Here is a 21,859-nt window from a genome sequence, read left to right as displayed (position 1 = left end):
CTGTGCAAGAAGCCGCACAGCCACTCCTGGCACTGTTTCGCAACAGGATGCTTGAATATTATGGTACACTGCCGCTTGCGACCTCGTTTCTATTTTCCTATTTCACCTGTGTCCAGCCTGTATTTCATTGCCTGAGCTGTGATTTTGACTGGGCCATTGATTTGTGTCTCTGCAAGACGGTTTCTCCTGACGTCGATTTTAATCAGCTGATGTGTCCCGTCGTGACTCACGAGTTGATTTGTTCTGGCGATAGGATTATGGCCTTGGCATTGATGCATGGACTAATGGGTCCTTGGAACATACTAGCAGCAGCGCAAGATTTCTTGGCACAGAGCTTTCTTGAAAACCCACCAAGTTGTCCTCTGATGGTGATAGAGGCTCCGGTACTAGAAGAGCACGTATGTTCTTTCCCACTTTTGAATTGGATGGCTGAACTGTTTTCGGATGAAGACGGTGATTTCATGTTGGGGGCTGTTGCTGCATATTTTGCATATTCGGTCTTGCCTTAAAAACTTTCTTGGTTTATGATGATGCCACCTTTTTCTTTGCATTTGTTCACCTCCCAGACCTATTGTCATGAGTGCTGTTGAACACAGTATTGACATTTTGAATTTTTGATCTGGTTCATGTAGTTTTTTCCATCAATTATTGAGATTATAACATTGTTCATCGTTCTTGAACTCTGCTTTCATGAAGTTGCCCTTATCTTATATTATCTTATCTTGTCCGTGCTCGGATCATGGGGGGGGTGTCATATAGCTACTGTTTATCTTTATAATGTGTTAAGTTAGCACAGGCTTATTAAATGTTTAAACGCCATTTTTTCTTTTGCTGCTTCTGCACACGACACTTAATTGTTGATTTAGCTTTCAACCTAGAAGTCCGTTGTGGTTTACATGAGAATAATATGTTATTGCTCTGATATCAGCTTTGCTTAATAAACTATGTCTGTACAGAGAGTGCTGAAGCTTCAAGAATAACACGATACAGAATTGTTATGAGGTCTGATCTCCGCACCTTCATAGACATAACATAAGTGCAGCTTCTGCCAAATTTAGGCTTTAGGCGGGTTTTATATTGCTTTGCTTAAAACACAGACACACACTTGATGCGGTTCGCCTGCAGAGAGAGCTGGTGGAAGCAGATGTGATCTCTTCATACTAGGATCTTGAGGTATGGGCCCGCCCTGCTAAAACCCAAAGAGACTTTCTTAGATATTAATATAATATGCTAGTTAGGGAGGGTGAGAAATAGGTGTTGTTAACCCTTATTCATTACAGCATGTTAGCATGCTGTCACCTTTTGCTTTCTATGGACTAGTAACTATGCTGATAACTTTGCTTCTGATAATATGTTTCCTTGTATTATCTAAGATACTGCGTTTGAGAAAACGGCATTAGTAAATAAATATTTCGACTGTGCACGTGTCCTCATTTACTCCACGTTCTGGTTTGAAATGATTGTATAACGAAAAAGTGCTCATGTGTTCCACGTGACCTGAGGTATTGTAAGTTCATGTTCTGGTTTGTCTAAACATTGAGAGTTTGTTATGACCAATGAGACACTGTAGCTAGCCTGGTAAGGGGTTTTGGGTACTGAGGTGAGTTTTGGGTCTCCCTTATTCACCGAGGTTCCAAATCTCTATGCACAGTTCTGTGGGAGAACGGAAACCCTGCGACAAGAGGTACAGAAAGAGGCAAGACAGGTGCAGAAAGAAGCAAGAAGGGTGCAAAAAGAGGCAAGAAGCATGTAGAAAGAAGCAAGCGAGGTACATAAAGAAGTAACAAAGGTGCAGAAAGAAGCAAAAGAAGTACAGAAAGAAGCAACAGATGTGCAGAAAGAGGGAAGAGAGGTGCCGGAACAGGGGAGAAGCTACAGAACGAGGCAAGAGGGGTGCAGAAAGAAGCAAGAAAGGTGCAGAAAGAAGTTAGGTACGTACAGAAAGAAGCAGCAGAGGTGCAGAACGAAGTAAGAGGTGAGCAGAAAGAGGCGAATGAGGTTGCAGAAAGTAGAGATTAAGGTGTGAAAGAGGCAAAGGGGTGCAGTAAAAGGCAAGGCAGGTGCAGAAAGGGACAGAAGATGTGCAGAAAAAAGTAAGAGAGATGCAGAAATTGCCAACTATGTGCAGAAAATGGAGTACTGAAAGAGGCGAGAGAGGTGCACAAACAGGCAACAGAGATGCACAAAGAGTGAAGAAGGGTGCAAAAGGAGGCAAGAAAAGTGCAGAAATATACAACAGAGGTGCAAAAACGGCAATAGAGATGCAGGAAGACGCAAAGAGGTGCAGAAAGAAAAAGAAAGATGCATAAACAAGCAAGAGAAAAGGAGAAAGAGGCAAAAGAAATGCAGAACGAGTAAGAAAGGTGCAGAAAGAACCAACGAAGCAAGAAAAGTGAGGAAAGAGACAAGAGAGTTACAGACAGAAGCAAGGGAGGTGCAGAAAAAAGCAAGAGAGGTGCAGAAAGAAACAAGAGAGGTACAGAAAGAGGTAAGAAAGGTCCATAAAGAGGCAAGTGAGGTGCAGAAAGAGGCAAAAGAGGTGCAGAAAGAGGCAAGAGAGGTGCAGAATGAAGCAAGAGAGGTGCAGAAAGAAGCAAGAGAAGTACAGAAAGAAGCAAGAGAAGTGCAGAAAGAAGCAAGAGGCAAATGAGGTTGCAGAAAGATGAGAGTAAGGTGTGAAAGAGGAAAGGGGTGCAGTAAAAGGCAAGACAGGTACAGAAAGGGACAGGAGATGTACAGAAAAAAGTACGAGAGATGCAGAAATTGGCAAAAGATGTGCAGAAAATGGGGTCAAGAAAGATGGAAGAGAGCAGCCGCGGCCGGTAGTGGGAGTACTGGCCGGGCAGTGATGTGGGGAGAGGGAGGGGGAGGGTGGAGGGGTAGTAATGTATGGATTACGGAGTTTAACAGGTAATTAAACATATAAATAAATAAAACAAATTTTGTTGCGCACACTGCATCGCATTTGGGGATGCAGTGCACGCAACGAAATTTGTTTTATTTATTTATATGTTTACTTACCTGTTAAACTCCGCAATCTATACATTACTACCCCCCACCCTGCCCCTCCTCCTCCCCACGTCAACGCCCTGCTGGTACTGCCACTACTGGCCACGGCTGCAAGAGAGGTGCACAAAAGGCAACAGAGATGTACAAAAAGTGAAGAAGGGTGCAAAAGGAGGCAAGAAAAGTTCAGAAATATACAACAGTGGTGCAAACATGGCAAGAGAGATACAGAAAGAGGCAAAGAGGTGCAGAAAGAGAAAAAAGATGTATAAACAAGCAAGAGAAAAGGAGAAAGAGGCAAAAGAGGCAAAAGGAATGCAGAACGAGTAATAAAGGTGCAGAAAGAACCAAGAGAAGTACAGAACGAAGCAAGAGTGGTGAAGTAAGGTGCATGAAAAGTGATGAGAGACAAGAGAGTTGCAGAAAAAAGCAGGAGAGGTGCAGAAAGAAACAAGAGGTACAGGAATAGGTAAGAGAGGTCCATAAAGAGGCAACTGAGGTGCAGAAAGAGGCAAAAGAGATGCAGAAAGAGGAAAGAGAGGTACAGAAAAAGGCAGGACATGTGTAAAAAGAAGTAAAGAGGTGTAAAAAGAAGTAAAGAGGTGTAAAAAGAAGCAAAGAGGTGCAGAAAGAAGCAAGAGAGGTGCAGAAAAAAGCAAGAGAAGTGCAGAAAGAAGCAAGAGAAGTGCAGAAAGAGGCAAATGAGGTTGCAGAACGTAGAGAGTAAGGTGTGAAAGAGGCAAAGGGGTGCAGTAAAAGGCAAGACAGGTGCAGAAAGGGACAGGAGATGTGTAGAAAAAAGTAAGAGAAATGCAGAGATTGGCAAAAGCTGTGCAGAAAGAGGGGTACAGAAAGAGACAAGAGAGATGCACAAACAGGCAAGAGAGATGCACAAAGAGTGAAGAAGGGTACAAAAAGAGACAAGAAAAGTGTAGAAATAAACAACAGAGGTGCAAGAGAGGTGCAGAAAGAAGCATGAGAAGTGGAGAAAAAGCAACAGAGGTGCAGAAAGAAGCACGAGAAGTGCAGAAAGAGGCAGGAGAGGTACAGAAAGAGGCAAGAGAGGTACAGAAAGAAGCAAGTGAAGTGCAGAAAGAAGCAGGAAAAGTACAGAAAGAGGCAAATGAGGTTGCAGAAAGAAGAGAGTACATTTTCTAAAATCCTAAAATCAGTTCAAATCAGATGAAAAAAATCAGCTCAAAAACCGAGACAGAGGAACCTACCCTCATTATATCATCTTTTTCATTAAGCAAAATCCCCAATGTCTGTAGCATCGCCACCCAATGATATAATTGAAGATTAGGTACTGCCCACCCCCTCTGTCTCTAGGCAAAATTAGTGGTTCAAATGCTCTGCAAGGGTGACAGTTAGCCCAGATAAACTTTCTGCAAGGCAGAGAGTGTGTGAAAGAGGCAGGAGAAGTGCAGAAAGAGGCAAAAGAGATGCAGAAAGAGGGAAGGGGTTGCAGATAGAGGAAGAGGGGTGCAGAAAGATACAAGAGAGGTGCAGAAAGAAGCAAGAGAACTGCAGAAAGGGAAACAAAGGTACAGAAAGAAGAAAAGTGCAGAAATAAGCAAGCGAAGTGCAGAAAGAGACAAGGGAAGTGCAGAAAGAGACAAGAAGTACAGAAAGAGGCAAGAGAGGTGCTGAAAGAAGGAAGAGAAGTGCAGAAAGAGGCAACATATGTGCGGAAAGAGGCAAGAGAAGTACAGAAAGCAGCAATGGAAGTGCAAAAAGAAGCAAGAGAAGTGCAGAAAGAAGGAAGAGAGGTGCAGAAAGAGGTAACACAGGTACAGAAAGAGGCAAGAGGGGTACATAAAGAGGCAACAGAGGTGCAGAAAGAGGCAACAGAGGTGAAGAAAGAGCCAAAAAAAGTACTGAAAGAAGAGGGTTGCAGAAAGAGGCAAGAGGGTTGCAGAAAGAAGCAAGAGAAGTGCAGATCAAAGCAACAGAGATGCATGAAGAAGCAAGAGGGTACAGAATGAAGCAATGGTAGGGCAGAAAGAAGCAACAGAGATGCAGAAAGAGGCAAGAGAAGTGCAGAAAGAAGGAAGAGAGGTGCAGGGAGAGGCCACCGAGGTACAGAAAGAGGCAACAGAGGTGAAGAAGGAGGCAAAAGAAGTACAGAAAGAGGCAAGAGAGGTACAGAAAGAGGGTGGTGGGGTGCAGAAAGAAGCAAAAGAAGTGCTGATCGAAGCAACAGAGGTGTAGAAAGAGGCAAGAAGGGTGCAGCAAGAGGCAAGAGAAGTGCAGAAAGAAGCAACAGAGGTTCAGAAAGATGCGTGAGATGCAGAAAGAAGCAAAAGAAGTGCACAAAGAAGGAAGAGAGCTGCACAAAGAGGAACAGAGTTGCAGAAAGATGCAAGAGAGGTACAATAAGAGGCGAGAGAATTGCAGATAGAGGAAGAAAGGTGCAGAAAGAGGAAGAAAGGTGCAGAAATAAGCAAGAGAAGTACAGAAAGAGGCAAGAGAGGTGCAGAAAGAGGGAACAGGGGTGCAGAAAGAGGCAAGATAGGTTCAAAAAGCAAGAGAGTAGCAGAAAGAGGCAAGGGAAGTGGTAAAAGAGGCAAGAGAGGTACAGAAAAAGGCAACAGAGGTACATAAAGAGGCAAGAGGGTTGCAGAAAGAGGCAAGAGAGGTGCAGAAAGAGGCAAAAGACATACTGAAAGAGGCAAGAGGATTGCAGAAAGAAACAAGTGAAGTGCAGATCGAAGCAACAGAGGTGGAGAAAGAGACAAGAGGGTATAGTAAGAAGCAAGAAAGATGCAGAAAGAGAAGTGCAGAAAGAAGGAAAAGAGGTACAGGAAGAGGCAACAGAGGTACAGAAAGAGGCAAGAGGGGAGCAGAAAGAGTCAACAGAGGTGCAGAAAGAGGCAAGAGAGGTGCAGAAGGAAACAAGATCAGTCAGAAGGAAGCAACATAGGTGCAGAAAGAGGTAGGAGGGGTGCAGAAAGAGGCAAGAAGGGTGCAGAAAGAAGCAAGAGAAGTGCAAAAAGAAGCAAGAGAAGTGCAGAAAGAATGAACATAGTTGCAAGAGAAGCAAGAGAGGTGCAGAAAGAGGCAAGAGAACTGCCGAAAGAGGAAGAAAGGCACAGACAGAGGAAGAAATGTGCAGAAAGAAGCAAGAGAAGTGCAGAAAGAGGCAAGAGAGGCGCAGAAAGAAGCAAGAGAGGTTTGCGCAACATTAATACCAATTTAACACCCAAATTTAGCAATAAGTAACAGGTGACCATTCTAGCTTTGCAAGGGGCCTTCCAACATGCTGTAATACATGTTGCTGCATTTTTGGTAACATTTAAGCCGTTTGAGCTAGAAACAAGGTTTTTTTGTTCAAATCTGCAGATTATGCGGCAGATAATGGTTTATGTGGCAAATACCGAAAATGTATAATAATGTGAAAATCATCGTGGGTCCTTAGGGGCCAACTAGCCTACCAGTTTTGCAGGAAGGGGGCAGGGCCTCTGGTGAGCTGCTGTGTTTTTTTTTTTTTTTTTTAGGAATGGGAGCTGTGTGGCCACCCCGTCTCTTGACCCTTTTGGGCCCTGGGGACCTCAGTCCCCGGGGCCTGAGCCATTTAAAAAAAAAAAATGAAAAGGAAGGGGCCGTGAGGTCCCCCTCATGAGGTTGATTATGGCCCTGGAGACTCCATCCCCAGGGGCTAGTCCTTTGTGTCTTTTTTTTTTTTTTTTTTAAAGGAGGGCCAGTTTTGGTTCAAGGGACCTCATCTCTGGGGCCTGCCCTCAATTATTTCTTTTTACATTTTGGAGCGGGGCCTCCTCCTGAGCTCCTGGTACCCCATCCCTCGGGGCATGGCCAATCCTTTATTTGTTTAATGGGTAAGGGGCCTGTCCGGCCCCCCTACCTGGGCAATTTTGGGCCTCAGGGACCCCCATCCCCATGGCCTGGCCTCACGTTGGGGACCACTGTGGGAGACCCAATGCCCCGTAGCCCCTATTGGCTCCCCACCTCCTGAGGAGCCAGCATTGCTTTTGGGCAAAGGGAGCTGCTGACATGCATCTCCCTTTGCCCAAAAGCAATTTTGCTTCGCTTCATGGAAGCAAGAGCAGTTTTCCTGCTCTTGCTTCCATGAAGCGAAGCAGAAGTTTGCTGTGGCATGGTGGTAGCATTGCTTCTGCCATGCCATAGCAAACTGCAATGTCCCGGGGTGGGCACCCCCAGGAAATTGCTGGACCCAGCCCTGGGGGTTGGCGGTCCAAAAGGCCATGAAGGGCTCCATGAGGGGGGCAGCGTGGCCCCTGTTCCCTGGGCCAGTTTTGGTCCCTGGGACCCCATCCCCTGGGCCTTCCCTCTATTTTCTTTAACATTTTGGAGGGGGGCCCTCCAATATGTGTGTAGAACCAGGGAGGTGGTGGTCCCTGGGAACGGGGTCCGCAATGGACCCCCGCATTTAAATAATTAGTGCCCTGGGGAGGTGGTGATCCCAGGGGCACTGTGGGGGGATTTGAGCCCCCCACACTTAATTTTTAAAATAAGCCCTGGGGAGATGGTAGTCCCCGGGGCTGAGGGGGGCTGCTGGCCACGCATTTAAGGCACCGCAGAGGTGGTGGGCCCGGGGTCAGTGTGGGGGGGCAGGAGCCCCCCCACACTTCATTTAATTAATCAAAGCCCCGGGAAGGAGGTGGTCCCTGGGGCTTGGGTGGCCTGCGAGGCCCTCCGCCCATAAATAATTAAAGTCCAGGTAGGTGGCCCCCATGCATTTCTTTTTTTTAAATCTCCAGGCCCCGCATCATAATTAAGAATTGCCTCTGGGACCTGGCCCACCCAGGGGCTTAAAGAAAAAGAAGCACGGGAGACTGCGCTTTGATTGTTTTTTTAATTTTCATTGGAATTTGCAGACCTCGCAGTTTTTTTTTAATGCTTTTTTTGGCCCTCAGGGTCCCTGTGGAATCCCCTGAGCAGGCTAAGGGGGTCAGGGTTTTTCTACCCTGCCCCCTTTTTTTGTTTTTAATCCTTTTTTCTTGTGACTCGGTTTAATCGAGTCACAAGATAGCTGTCAACACTTCCTGGTTTGAAGTGTTGGGAGCCAATCAGATCTCAGGCACGAGATTGGGAGGGTTCGTGGATCCTTTGTGTCAATATATGGATATCTGTAGATATTTACATTTCTCAAAAACTACTGAACAGATTTACACCATAAAAAAAGAGTGCACGCTGGACCAAGTGCTACTTTTCTGCCAAATTTGGTGTAATTCCGTACAGCTGTTCAGGTGTAGCTCCATCAACAGTTTCCTATGGGAATTAACATGGAGAAAACCCTTTTTGGGACCCTATTTTTCTCGCCCCCCCACTTGACAAATCACCCCGGAACTTTGAAGATGAGAACTGTCCTGAGAGACCCATTAGTTTTGGAAACTTCACAAAGATTTGTCAAACGGCGCCAAAGATATTGGCAAAAGAAAAAAACACTTCCTTGGGAGGTGAGGGGTGATCCCCTGAAATTGGTCCCATGATGCTTGTTCCAGTCCAGGGAGAACCTGGCCTGGCAGTTCAGGCTGGCCCGTTCCCATGGGGAGCAGAGTCATGACTGATCTGCATATGGCTGGGTCCATACTGGGGTGGCCTGGTGGGCAAAAAAAATGGATTGCGGTGCGGCTCGAGCAAGCCCTTGGCTGCAAATAATTCATGCATTTCATCCATCATAATGTTGTTTCTCGAAACTGTCCACCATTTTCTCTGATCTGTTTTTGAAGAGGAGAGCTTTGTTTCCTTTTGGAAACATTCTGCTCAATTTTTATGGAACAATTAAGCAGAGGGAAGTTTCAATGATATGAGTGTTTCATTTAATTGGTTTATAGTTTATAGTTTTTCTTGTATGTTATTTGTAATGGAGAATGTATTGATCTGTATGTGCCACTTATCTTATTGCGACATCTATTGTGAAGGGATTTCTTGTAATCATTGTAATGTGTGTGGTTGTCTTCCATTGTTTATTTTTTGCATTATTGTGCAGGTGCAAATATCACCTTGTGTAACTTTGTTTAATTTAAATCTAGTTCCATTAGTCTTGCCAGTAAAAATAGTGTAAGCACTTTATTGTACTGGTCTAATTTTTTCAACATCATTCACTCCATCACCTTTGATTGAAGAGGGATATATTGAGGTGCATGTTGCCACCGATCCAAATTCCCATAGTGATTTGCTTTAGGTGATGTGCTGTTCCCCCACATTGTGTCCCCTTTATACACGATTTTTTTTGTCTTCCTTTTACCATTTTGTAGTGTACTATTTTTAAAGATGTAAAACTCTCTATTTAAGGAAACTACTATTAAGATGCATATATTACTGTAATCCTTACCCACTATAATAATCTCTTACCTCATCAAAATGTGGGTACTGCTCACCAACTTCATTTGGCAGACCTATCATCGTATGTACTTTTCTGAAATAGAAACAGACAAATTTTTTTAAATATAAAGTCACTTTGCAAAGAATTACCTGTAGGAGAGATACTTTGTCACCCATTGTTTTTTAATTATTTGTCCATAGAAAACATAGGTTTAATGTCTTTGGAAAGGATTATTTCTCTCCTGACAGTATTGACAGCAGAAAACCATATTTGCTCACTAATACCGAATGAGCAAAAGATAATCTTCCAGCTGGTTTTACCTGTTTAGATAATGTGGGATCACTTTTGTCTAGTTTTGCAATGTTAAAGTAACATTTTGCCTAATATGGGCCTCATTCCGAATATTTCCCCACCCGACACCCCCTACTCCCCCCAAATCACCACGACCATGGGCACTAGTCATTCTAGGTGGGGTGGAAATACTGAGTAGGAGATTTTTGCAAATAACCTGCAGGAATTGATGTTTCCGCATTATTTCCTGAATGATTTTGCCTGGTATTTCACCTTGACACTATGCTAGGGTTCACCAGGTAGAGTGCCCAGGTGAAATGCTCCCAAACCATGGAGTTACAGCAGATACTGTAATTCCATTTTAACTAGCAATTTATATTACCGGCCAGACTGGAATGATCATTGTACTCACATCCTATGAGTTTATTCTCACATAGATCTGCGATACATAGAAAAGTATCAAAATGTATTAACGTTTTGAATTGAAAATTTCGTTTTATCCCATTTTATATTTAATTTAAATAATATCATATACTTAAACCGACAAAACTGATTTCTGATTTTGACTAACAAGCTCACTTTTTTAATAGTCCATAAGGGTTTTAGAATACATTTTTTTAACTAGCTATCTTCTTGTTTGAGTACGACTTTAGTTCCGCAACTTCTTTTCAAAACCAAATTCCGAAAAAACTTGACATATGTTTTACAACAATCCCCAAAAATGTCATGTCTAAGATATATTTTTTTAACTAATTAACTTGCAAACTGAACAGTCACACATCAAAAACCCTATTTCGAACCAAATAGTTTTACAAATTCAGAGCAATGCCATCAGCCTTAGAGTGTCCTCCAAACTTTTTACCTTACTTCACCATTTTTTCTGATCTCGTTTTTGTTGGCCATAGGACTCAGTGCACGTTACCACCACTAACCAGTGCTAGAGTACCTGTTCTCTCTCATACAAATATGGAGAAATTGGCTTACATCCAATTGGCACACTTTATGTACTTGTACATCCCTAGTAAAGTGCACTACATGTAGTCAGGGCCTGTAAATTAAATGCTGCAAGTGGGCCTGCAACCCTTATTGTGCCACCTACTTACGTAGCCTTTTAAAAATGTCTCAGGCCTGCCTGTGCAGCCTATGTGTGCAGTTATAAACTGCCATTTTGACCTGGCAAAGTTAACCCTTTGCCAGGCCTAAATTGTTATTTTTGAACAGCCCGTAGGGCAGGACGCAGTATAGGACATATATTTTTTACTTTTAAATTTCCTGGTAGTGAAAAACACTTAAATTCGTTTTGCACTTCATGCAAGGCCTGAGTCTCCCATAAAATAACATTGGGTTAACGTATTACATTTAATAAGTAATAAGTTTCAACTGGGAGCAGGTAGTAGTGTCGAGTGCGGTGTCTAGAGAATCGTAATTTAAAACACTTTTAGAAAGTTGGCATTTTCTTGTCCCAACCATTTGGTGCCTGCATTCTGGGTCACATGACTAGGTGTAGCTGGCAGCTGGTCTTTGTGTACTGCTCCCAGACAGTGAAACAAAGGCGAAATAGGTGTTGGTAGGGTTGGCCGTCTCTGACTTGATGAGGGGAAAGAGCTGTCACCTACTACACTTGCACATCACAAAGGCTCTGCCCAGCACACTCACAAACGGTTTTGAGACTAGTCTTTTGTGTCCCCAGATAAGCTGGGGCCAGAACAGAGAGGTAGGAAATTCCAAGCACATCTTGGGGTGGAAACCTCCAGAACCTTTTCCTACTTCAAAATCGGAATTAGGGATACACAAGTGAACACTTAGACCTAACTCTTCAATACACCTCTAGACCTGTGAAAGTCGCAGTGCTGCTCTGCAAGAAGGACTGCTACTCTGTTTCCCTATTGCTCCATTGCCTAAGAAAAGGACTGGACCCCAGGACCACCAGAGTAATTCCAAAGGCTAGTTGGCTGGTCCCTGATCAGAGCCTCATTGTCAGAACAGGCTCTAACCATCTTGAACTGAGCACCTGGACTCTCCTTGCTGTGAGTCTTGCCCTCCTACCCAAGTCCAGGACCCTTGGAAGTGGGCCTGCAAGTCCTCTGCTAGCCCAGCCTTAGCCCAGTGAGAAGAACTGACACAGCACAATGCATCTCCTTGCAGCCACTTTTGAACCACTACAGAGCGATGCATCCCCAACACAGGAGTTCGCATGGCAAGCCATTTGTCTACGGCATCCTCAACAATTAGGCAGGACTTCGCATCACAGCTCACAGCTCCTTAGAACTGCTGCTGCGTGACACATCCTTGATACGGGACTTTGCAACACTCCGCAGGATTTAAGGTACTTTGTTCAGTGGGCCTAACATGGTCCCTGTATCCTCCCTGTGCCATCGTGGTTGGCCTGAACTTGTGACTTTGTTCCAGTCTAGTCCGACCAGATAACCACAATAAGCAATTTGTTTTTTCAGGCACTATTTTCACTTAACTATATCAAAATGAATATCTCTGGCTCTATTGATTGGATTTTTGTGCTTTTGGTCTCAAATAATTTATTAAAATTTACTCTATTTTTCTAAATTGGTGTGGGATTTTTCTTGTGTTGTCTTTTCACTTTATTACTGTTTGAAGTGCTGCATAAATACTTTACACGTTGCCTGACATCTTTGTGCCTAGCTACCAGAAGGATAAGCAAAGGTTAATTTGGAGTTTGCTTGTGTTACACCCTGACAGAGACTGTAGTTGCAGCTTGATTAGGGTTTCACTCTCCTCAACCAGTACCCCAATTTCCAACACTATCCAGCCTGAGTTTTTCTCATTGGTAAAATGGCAATGCCTACCCTAAACTCAGTGGTTTGCATAATATATGCAACACTAAGGGCCTGATTACGAGATTGGCGGAGGAACCGGTAACCCACCGCAGCGGCACTCGGGAACATGCCGCCAAGCCGGTGGCCTCCCACCTGCTGCATTATGATATCACCACGAGAATGGTGGTGTGTCAGCAGCGCAGTCCATCACTTGTTGTTTTTGCAGCAGCGCAGCCACGGCACCGGCATGGTTCCACTGTAGGAGGGAGCCTCAAGCCAATGCCGGCAGACTGCAGCACCTCCTGGAAGTGGGGTGCACTGTTTCCATGCACCATGTAGTGTATGGAAAACAGTGCGTGTACCATCAGTGCAGGCATACGGGGCACAACAAGGGCCCCGGCCACAGTTCACATGGATTTACTCTCCCTGGGTCCCTTTTTGTGGCCCTTTACCTGTCTTCCTGCCGACCTTTCCTTGCTGGTCTCCCCACCCTTTAAAGGTCGGTGGAAAGACAGGCCATAATTCCCACGCGTTGGCCATGCCAACATCTCCCACATTGTCGGCTAGTGTCCCCGCAGCAGCGGGAGTTTGGATCTTTGCTGTGGTCTGGAAGCGGTACCCCTGCCTGGATCGTAATCCAGCGGTCAGACCGCCAGGTAAGTCGGCGGTCGGACAGCCGGAAAGCGACGGTGGTTCCTAAGCTTGAAGGCATGTTGTTTGCACACAACTGTACTTCTTTTTCTCGGATCATAAAAAGCATTTCTTAGAAGCAAAAGGTGAAGTTTATTATTATTAAGAGAAAGGAAGTGAGTTGACGTGATGTCTCTAATAGTGGCTTTACCCAGTGTTTGGCCTCTCAGAGCTCCTACGTGAACATAATATCATTTGATTGCCCAAGGCACTGAGAAAGTACACCTATTTTAGAGCCAGACCACGTCTATATCACCTCCTAGGCATGGTCACACAACAGGAAGCACTCACAATGTGACACCTGAGGATGTACATCCTTTCCCTCAAACACAGAGCTATTATATATCCAGTGCGTAAGAGGGTGCCTTGGTGAGAAAGGGCGCACTATTTACTCCACTACAAAGCAAAAACGATGCTATGATTCTCCAATACGTGTGTAAAATGTTTAAAGAAGCATGTCTGTGCTGTGAGTCTTTTCAGCCAGAGTCAATTTCAGGCGAGTGCACTTTAAACACAGTTTTTTTTCAACTTGCATGTTCGTACTATACTAGCCTTTAAATGCCACATCTGTATTGTATTATTTATAAAGTGTCTTTTTTAGGCACGCAGTCAAATGTTAATGTTAAAATGTTTTAAATTATTATTTGTGTCATAAGGAAAGATTATAAAATGTTTTTAATATGTTTGTATACATTTTTCGTCCCCCCCCAACATCAGTTATGTAGACATTTCATACCTGCTAATAGTTTGAAACTGACTTGCAGTCGTACTCCTAGAAAAGCAGCAAGAAAGCCAATTTAGTAATGTTCATTATCATGTCATGAACAAAACGATATTGCTTACAGTCTGGAGAAACATTTCCAAGCTCAACTTCCTCCATGATGTATGCGATTAACTTTTCACAATTCTCATTACGTGAACGCTTTATACTTCCTAATGCACAGGAAGGTGCTTTGTCATACGGATGCGGCAGTTTGTAACTGAATGCTTTGTCATGCTTAACTAGCATTGTGAATAATTTATCCTGCTGTTGCAACGTCTGCAATGTTGGCACCCCTTCTACAAGCAAAGGATTACTAGGTGTTATTTCTTGGTAGCTGTTGACACACCTGCAACAAGTCAATCAAACATGTTGGTCAGCAATTATGGAAACCACTTACATCCAGTGATGGTGGCAGGGTAGCGAAGCCATTATTTGTATTTTCAAAAACACTCGGGAGTGTCACAAAAAGCCACCTGATATGTCGGCCTGGAATTACTGACAGAGGAAGTGTTTCAATGGGGATTACCGGGTTTTCTATGTTTTCGTGGAATAGCATGCAGAAATAGCCCTTTCAGTGCCAGTGCTCGCCATGTTTTTCCTTAGTGTTTCTTCCTGAGAAATCTCGAAGTGAAAAGTACCACACATTCAGTTTTCCACAAAACGTGTCATTCCGATGGAACCGTGAACTCCGGTTACCAGTTCTATGGGGATTACAAGGCCACTCCTAATAAAGAGTGGGCGATTTTGGTTTGAAATTGTTTGATCTTACCTCACCAGGTGATCCCTTCACACTGAACTAGACTTTGCCCACTCGACCACCCAAGATAGACTACACCTCATGAGAATCACAACTGATCTGGTATTCTGATATAGAATAACGTTTAATTCCTTAAAGATTGGGCCACAGTATGAATTAAAGGTGGAGCTGATGTTGCTGACCCGTATTATGAAGTTAGTCTGATGTACTGAACCTCTGCTCTATAATATCATCCCTTTTATTGTTCGGACGCGGATGTGTAGGTAGGGTAGACATTTGAAAATCTTGTACGCAGAATTCCTTGCCCTATCCCAGCGCTCAGTCTCTTCCTTTTATGACCGCAGGTGGCAGGAGCCTATAATGTACAGCAAGTGCAGAGGCACCATGGCACAGGGATCTAAGGGCACACAGCTTCCCAACTATGGTGTACCTTTCTACCCAACAGGGGCAGAGGGGTCTATTTTTCTTGGCTGCATTAATTGATGGGACTGAGCGTCAGTGTGCCCCAGAAGCCATTGGCCATTGACTATAAGCCCTTTTGGGAAGTGGACATGTAAACAGCATCATCAGCATAGGAGGACCAACTTAGGGGCATCATGCTGAGCGTTCAGTAGCTGGACCGCCACCTCATTAATAGAAGCACTCTACTCCCCACGCTTTCAGTGCTTTCACACCGGTATAAATACACTCAAGCAGGAACATCTGAATTTTGAGTAAGGTGGAAACACTGCCTCATGCCCTTTATACTTGCCAATATGAAATTACTTTCTACCTTGCTTAAGGCAGTTTAGAAATAGATAAACATAAATATCTATTGCTCTGAAGAACACTAGTAAGCTTTGCAATCATCAAGCCAGTGGTTTGAGTTGTTAAAACCCAGATGAGAAAGCTGCAGTCCTTACAGAATGCCGCAGCAAGGCTGCTTCTAAATATACCTAGAGGTCAATCAACCTCTGCAGGAATCAGAGCATTGCATTGGCTCCCTGTTCAGCAGCGTGTGGAATTCAAGGCCCTATGCCTGGTTCATAAAGCACTCTATGGGGGACGGGCTAGGGACATCCAAAAAAAATGTTCACCCTATACCCCCGCTCATGCCCTTAGGTCTGGCAATTTAGGCCTCCTCCAGATTGACAGGATTAGGCGGGTAAAATGGGGCGGCAGAACTTTTTCAAACTGTGCGGCAAAGTTATGGAACAAAATGTCAATAGCCATGAGAGTCCAATTAAACTGACAACCCTTCAGAAAGGATCTGAGAACGTGGATGTTCACTTCGATCTAGCTCCCTGGTAACACAGGCTGTACCATGTTCACATACACCAGCGCCAAGAAGCTGTGGCATTCGAGCACTATACAAACATATATCCTATCCAATCCTATCCTTAAAAGTGCCAGTTTCCCAAAGATTTGTTATTGGGAGTCAAAAAGTGAAATGGAATAACAGTTAAACAGAGTTTCCAGGGAGCATGTATTACAGATTGGAATAACTAAGTCTCCCTTACAGGACTCTGGGATTGACTCTATCTGAGCAATTGTATTTGCCAGAATTAAATAGAGTTTGGATCCTCTTTTCACTCTAATATAGACGTCTACTTGAAAAGAGCACATTCACCGTCATCTGGGTATTTTGGTGCTAAATAACTGCTATTTATTTTTAGAAAACAGTACTCATGTTACCGACATTGGCAGTGTGAAAAGGCTAAGTGGACCCTCCCGGATTTGACCGACCCTGTGCTAAAACACAAACTTTTGGAGTAATGCATTAGTCCACCGATCCACCAGGCCCAGCATCAGTGGCCACATCTAGCCCTGGGACCTTGACCATAATTTGGGATTTATTGTCCTGGTCAGCTTTCCTGAGAATAAACGTACAGTAGCTGGCCGTCTACTCATTGATAGAAGTTTACACTTAACCTTGGGTAAAGCTCTTGAGAAAGATATAGTTCAGTGAAATAATTAAACCAGAATTTGTCCATGTGTGTGACTCAATAGTGTTAACAGGGACTATAAAATTTGCTTTGAGGTTCCAGAATGCTCTAGTATCACTTGAGAAGCACTAGATTTTACTGAATGCCATACGTGTCCCTTGAAGTACTTTTTGACTCTTTAATCGCATGCTTATTGGCACGACACAAAAAGCAGTGAAATTAACACCTAATCTGATGGCTTTGAACTGGGATTATTTTGTAACATGGCACCTACGGTAAAACCAATCTAATTTTGGTATAGCAGGGTGGAACTCTTGTGTCGGCTTTCCCATACAATGGGTAAAGTTGGCCATATGGTTAGCGTTGGTTCCGTATGAGTGGCAAGTAAGGTTATTGGATCTAACCATTCACCAATGAAATAAGTCATACAGTGCTGAAGGATATCTTCATCGAGCAATATGAATACACCTTAATTTTCAAGGGCATTCTAATAAACCACCCTCCAGCTACTGCGGACATTTAGTGGAACACACGGGCTACCTGGATGGAGTTTCCGGTGGGTACAATTTTTTTCCGGTTTTTGCAAAGCCCTGCTAATTACACACCATTGGCCTAACAGTGGTACATAGTAAAATTACAGGATTGCAAGATAAATAAACTAATAGTCCTTCTTCTAATGGTGTGTAGTACTGAGGACGCCCACCATCAAATGTTTCCCAAAAATGTCAAAGCCTTAAACGAACTTAAGTCTGATAGCCAAGAGTGAATAACTCATGCCTGTTATAGTTGTCTGACCAGCCAGGTCTTTGAGAATCATCCTAGGAGGAATATCTTTAGGGACACTTTTATCCATAGGTGAGTCTTCAAGGACGCTCTGCATTTCTGAAAGTCATTCCCAAGTCTTAGTCATAATGGTAGGGAATTCCACAGGGAGGAGTCATAAACATAAGTTCACCCACTAAACCTCTTGTATCTAGTCAGTGTTGTAGTAAAGTGATGTCTATTGTCCGAGGTGAGGTATTTTTCTATTCAGCCATGTAACACATTATGCATTTGGCAGAGAGTTTTTTAAAGTTGTTCTTTTACTGGAAGCCAACGTAGGGATTGCAGGTCTGCTATTACCTGGTTATTTTGTTTCAAACTGAAAGGCAAGTGGGCTGCATAGTTTTGAACTCCCTGGAGTTTTGAGCGAGGTATGATAGGACTGCCTGTGTATAAACGGTTGCAGCAATCACAGCGGGACATGACAAAGGCAGGATTTGAGAGATTTTTCTGAAAGCAGTAAAGCAACAGCAGAAGCCCGGTCACCTTATGTAGCTAGTGCCATGCTTTGCTAAGCAGTTGAAGAGAGTGTTTAGTTGGGGGGGGGGGCGGGGGGTGGGACGGGGATAATGATAGCTTCTGGTCAGAGAACTGAGCACTCCGTCTGGAATTGGAGGAAAGTTCAGTACCTCAGGCCAGGGGATATGGTGGATAATGAGAAGAATTTCTGCTTTCTCACACCTGAGGCAGAGCTACTTAACCGGCCTCAAAATGTAAGCCTGTGAAAGGCAGAGACAAAGTTTGTTGATGGTGACAGGAACACCATCAAACCTAAGGTCAAAATATGTGTAATCCAGTGTACGCACAGCAAGCCATGTAAACGTAGATTATCATTGGTAAAGACGGACACAATTGCCAGTGACTGTTCTGGAGAGGAATGGGCCTAGATTCATGTAATGGGAGCAGATCTGTAAGAAAGGCTCAAACCATGCATTTCCACTGATGAGATCCTTGCAGTTATCACTTGATCATGTTTAAAGTGGCAGAAAAGGCCACCAGAATATGGTGCAGGGGTGGCGCTGGTTACAAAAAATGAGTAATATTCTGATTTGTATGATAGTCTTCTCTGTTCTTCAAAGTGGTAAGAAACTGACTGAAAGTCATCCAGGAGACAAAGTGCCATTAAATAGGCTGACAGTTTCAATAACCTTTGCAATTCGTACAAGGCTTGAGATCCTCCTGTCGTTGGAAATATTATCCACGGTGGGTTAGGTGTGGGAAATACATGTTTGAGGGCCTGGAGGATGGTTCCACTGGAAAGGAAGTAATTGACTCGACTGGTCTATATCAAAGCTTTATGACCAGGTTGATGACTTTGGAACTGCAAATATTCGAAGGTGGAAAAGACTGACAGAACATGGTCAAGATTTGGTGAAAGAGAGGTCATTTTTTAAATACAAGAGGCGTCCTCCCTCAGAATAAGTGCAAACACAATTAGCAACAGTGCTCACAACGGATGGTTCAGACATAAGATTCCTCAACTTATAGAGATGAGAGAACTCTCAACACTCCTTCTGATGGTATCTCCTCGCTGGAGATTTTCCAAATAAGCCACCATTGAGTTAGGTGTGTAATGAGCTCTCTTGGGACAGCAGTGGCTCCTCCGCTATGGCGGAAGAGTGTTGCCCCTCCGCCAGCCTCAAAACTTGTAAACTAAAACGATAATATACCATGTTTATTATGGTTTTATTTTTCAGATTCTAAGAGCCGGCGAGTCTTGGGGTGGGCCATCGCAGCGGCAGTGTAGTCACGAGAGGAAGTGATGGGTACTGCACTCAGTGAGGATGTCCGTTTGGCAGGCCGTCTCAGGACGTCCAAACCCATATATGCACTGAGCTGTCTCCAACCCAGCTGCGTTTCCAGGTTGGAGAAAGCAAGCACAAGTTCCCAGTGTCCCTGGGAGTGCAAATTCACACCAATCCTGACGCTGCTTTTAAACATGAGAGCAGCATCAGGATTGGCTGCAGGGGACACTGGGAGCCTGTGTGCTGCAGTGAGGACAGGGAGCAGAAGAGCGTTGGGCGGCAGGGAAGTTCTTTTCCACCTATTTAAAAAAAAGAAACTATTCGTTGTCCGTTTCCCCTCACCTTGTAGTCATCCCCCACACCCTCACCCCTGCCCCACCAATCCACCCGCACACCATCTGCTACTGCCTTGGGAGCTCTTAGAGGGATGGAGGATTTTGGCAATGCTGCATGCTGTATATACCTAAGGAGTGGATCCACTCGCCTTTTAGTCAGATACAGGCTTTTAGTATAGTCTTCATGTTCCTTCCCTCTTTTATGCTACAACTGGTTAGGGGCATTTGTCAGGATTGGTCTCTCTTCCTCCTCCTGTCTGAAACAGTCCTGTTCTTGGCAGTCATGGGATATGAGAAAGGGGAATGGGACTTGGATAAAACGATTTCTCCTAGAATTACCAGTGTGAATCTATAAATTGTAGATGACATTGTATTGTTCCCTCACTCATCTCATAGCTGGTGTTCTCAATGTCTTTAAAGTGGCCTCTTCCATGCACACTGATTCATACATTATCAATAATATGGCCTGTGCTAGATATACTCTATAGTGCCTCAAACATTCAACAGGGGTGTCCTATCACTACCCATCCCACAACTCGTGCCACTGCAATTCATATCTGGAAAAAAAACAATTTAACTCTTACCAGATGTTACCTGGTAGTTCGCCACCTACCAGAACAATACCTCTCGTTTTGCTATAGTTAAGAATTAGGTTTGTATCGTTAAATTCACCATTGTATAGACAAAATCAGTCTTTTTTGAGACATAGATAGTATTTCCTTTCGGTTGCATAGAACTGGGCTAACCCGGTTATCTGAGTGGGTCTGTTGAAAGTGATGGAGGGTTCGGGGGCCCATCTTTTGAGTGCATGTTTTGTTCCTACCGTGAGCCAGTGGGGTGTTGCGTGCCTGTGTACATCATAGCACTAGGTCTTGTCCCGTAGTAGTGTGCTTTTCCCTGTGGGTAAACATGTGCAGTTTAGATAAGTCAAGTTACAAAACCCTGTGTGGTATTATAGATAGGTAAAGTCAATTAGGCCTTGTACTTGATTTGTAATAATGTTGCTAAACATTTTTCTAATTACAGTATAAAAACGTCCCCGAGGAGACATTGTATTTGTTTATAATTCACTGTCAAGGTGCAGGGCAAGGAGTGTCTCCTCAATCGTTACATTTGGGAGATAATTAGTCAATGTAGAGGTATCAATATTAACAAAGGGCACATCAGTGTTAGGAGCATAATGCAAAATAATGGATGCTTCTGAACCGGAAGTAAAAGAGTGAATGTTTTGTACTTTGTTCGAATCTCTTACACTTGTTACCAGCCTATCTCATTGTCCAAGAGAGATCTCTGTTCTTTACAGTGTAGATTAGAATATAGCTGTTCTATACTCTTGCAGTGAGGTTTTCTGGGCTTCTTCACCTATTGACAGTGTGTATCCATGCGGGTAAAAGTTTTGTAGTGGGTTAACTGGTGTTATGGTAGTTTTCCAAGGCAAATGGTACTGTTCATCAATTCTGGCATGGTTCTTTCATGTCATCATACCTATGTATTGTAGGATGCATGGGAAAAAGCTTACAATCACAGTGTGTGTCGATCGTAGTATATTTAGGCTGGAATCTGATTCTTAGGTTGGTTTTGTAAAATATACATAACCCCCCAAATGCCGCAGGGATGTTGTCATAAAGACCCTGGGTAGGGACCATCGTGTAAGCTAGGTAGGGACCATCAGATGTACTGCTATCTGGGTTTGGTGTAAAGCAGGTTGTCTCTCACTTTTCATTGTTTGGTTACGAACAGTGGTTTCTCAAAATTCACCATTGCTATGTTCAGAATGAACACATTTCTTATATCACAGTCGCCCTGTTTTTTCATTAGGGTGACCTTGGTTGTTGTATTATTTTTTATAGGTAACATCAAGTAGTAATAACAAATTGGATTGTTTGGTGTACTAGTTCACAATCGTGACATCACTTACTTAGAACTTAAATATATATGCATTTAGAAATGTAATGAGGGTGGGGAAAAGGCAGTACAAAATATGGGAATACCCACAAAGTTATGACACATATTTCCAGCGCCACTATTCCACACATACCATTGACAAAAATCTGTACACACAGCACATTTCCCTATGTGATAAATACCATTTATGATAATACAAGATACTGTATACAACTCCTCTTTCCATCAGAGTCAGTGACTTGTGGTCTCAGATGAAACTTCTGTATATCTTTGAGATGTAATGTGAAGTTTTTAAAGCGACACCTGTGTTTAGTGCTGTTAGGAGGGTTACGATTTACTAGTTTGTTTCCATAGTGTTAGAAATATGAATAGTTAAAGAGTTTTAAGGGATTAAAATTAAAATGTGTGAGGTAATATAAAGGTCATGCAATTTATGGTTTCCATGACGAAAGCCTGAAAGAAAATAACACAAACAAAAGAAGCAGTTCCAGTATAACTTTATTACCTGTAATATTGAGAAT

The 21,859-nt window shown here is 43.5% G+C and overlaps 1 protein-coding gene across 1 annotated transcript in view; it reads right to left on the bottom strand.

The window, feature by feature from the left end:
- The window catches only part of FAM13C (family with sequence similarity 13 member C), a 794,386-nt gene that overhangs the window by 343,905 nt on the left and 428,622 nt on the right, over window positions 1-21,859 (bottom strand). Inside the window, exon 5 of the mRNA XM_078642967.1 lies at window positions 9,343-9,406. Within this exon, the coding sequence (XP_078499093.1) occupies window positions 9,343-9,406 (64 nt within the window). The remainder of the gene's footprint in view (window positions 1-9,342; window positions 9,407-21,859) is intronic.

The sequence above is a fragment of the Lissotriton helveticus genome, chromosome 5_1 (assembly GCF_964261635.1).
Source record: "Lissotriton helveticus chromosome 5_1, aLisHel1.1, whole genome shotgun sequence".
Lineage (NCBI taxonomy): Eukaryota > Metazoa > Chordata > Amphibia > Caudata > Salamandridae > Lissotriton > Lissotriton helveticus.
The sequence above is the reverse complement of the archived record's forward strand: the minus strand, read 5'-3'. Positions and strand labels throughout refer to the sequence as shown.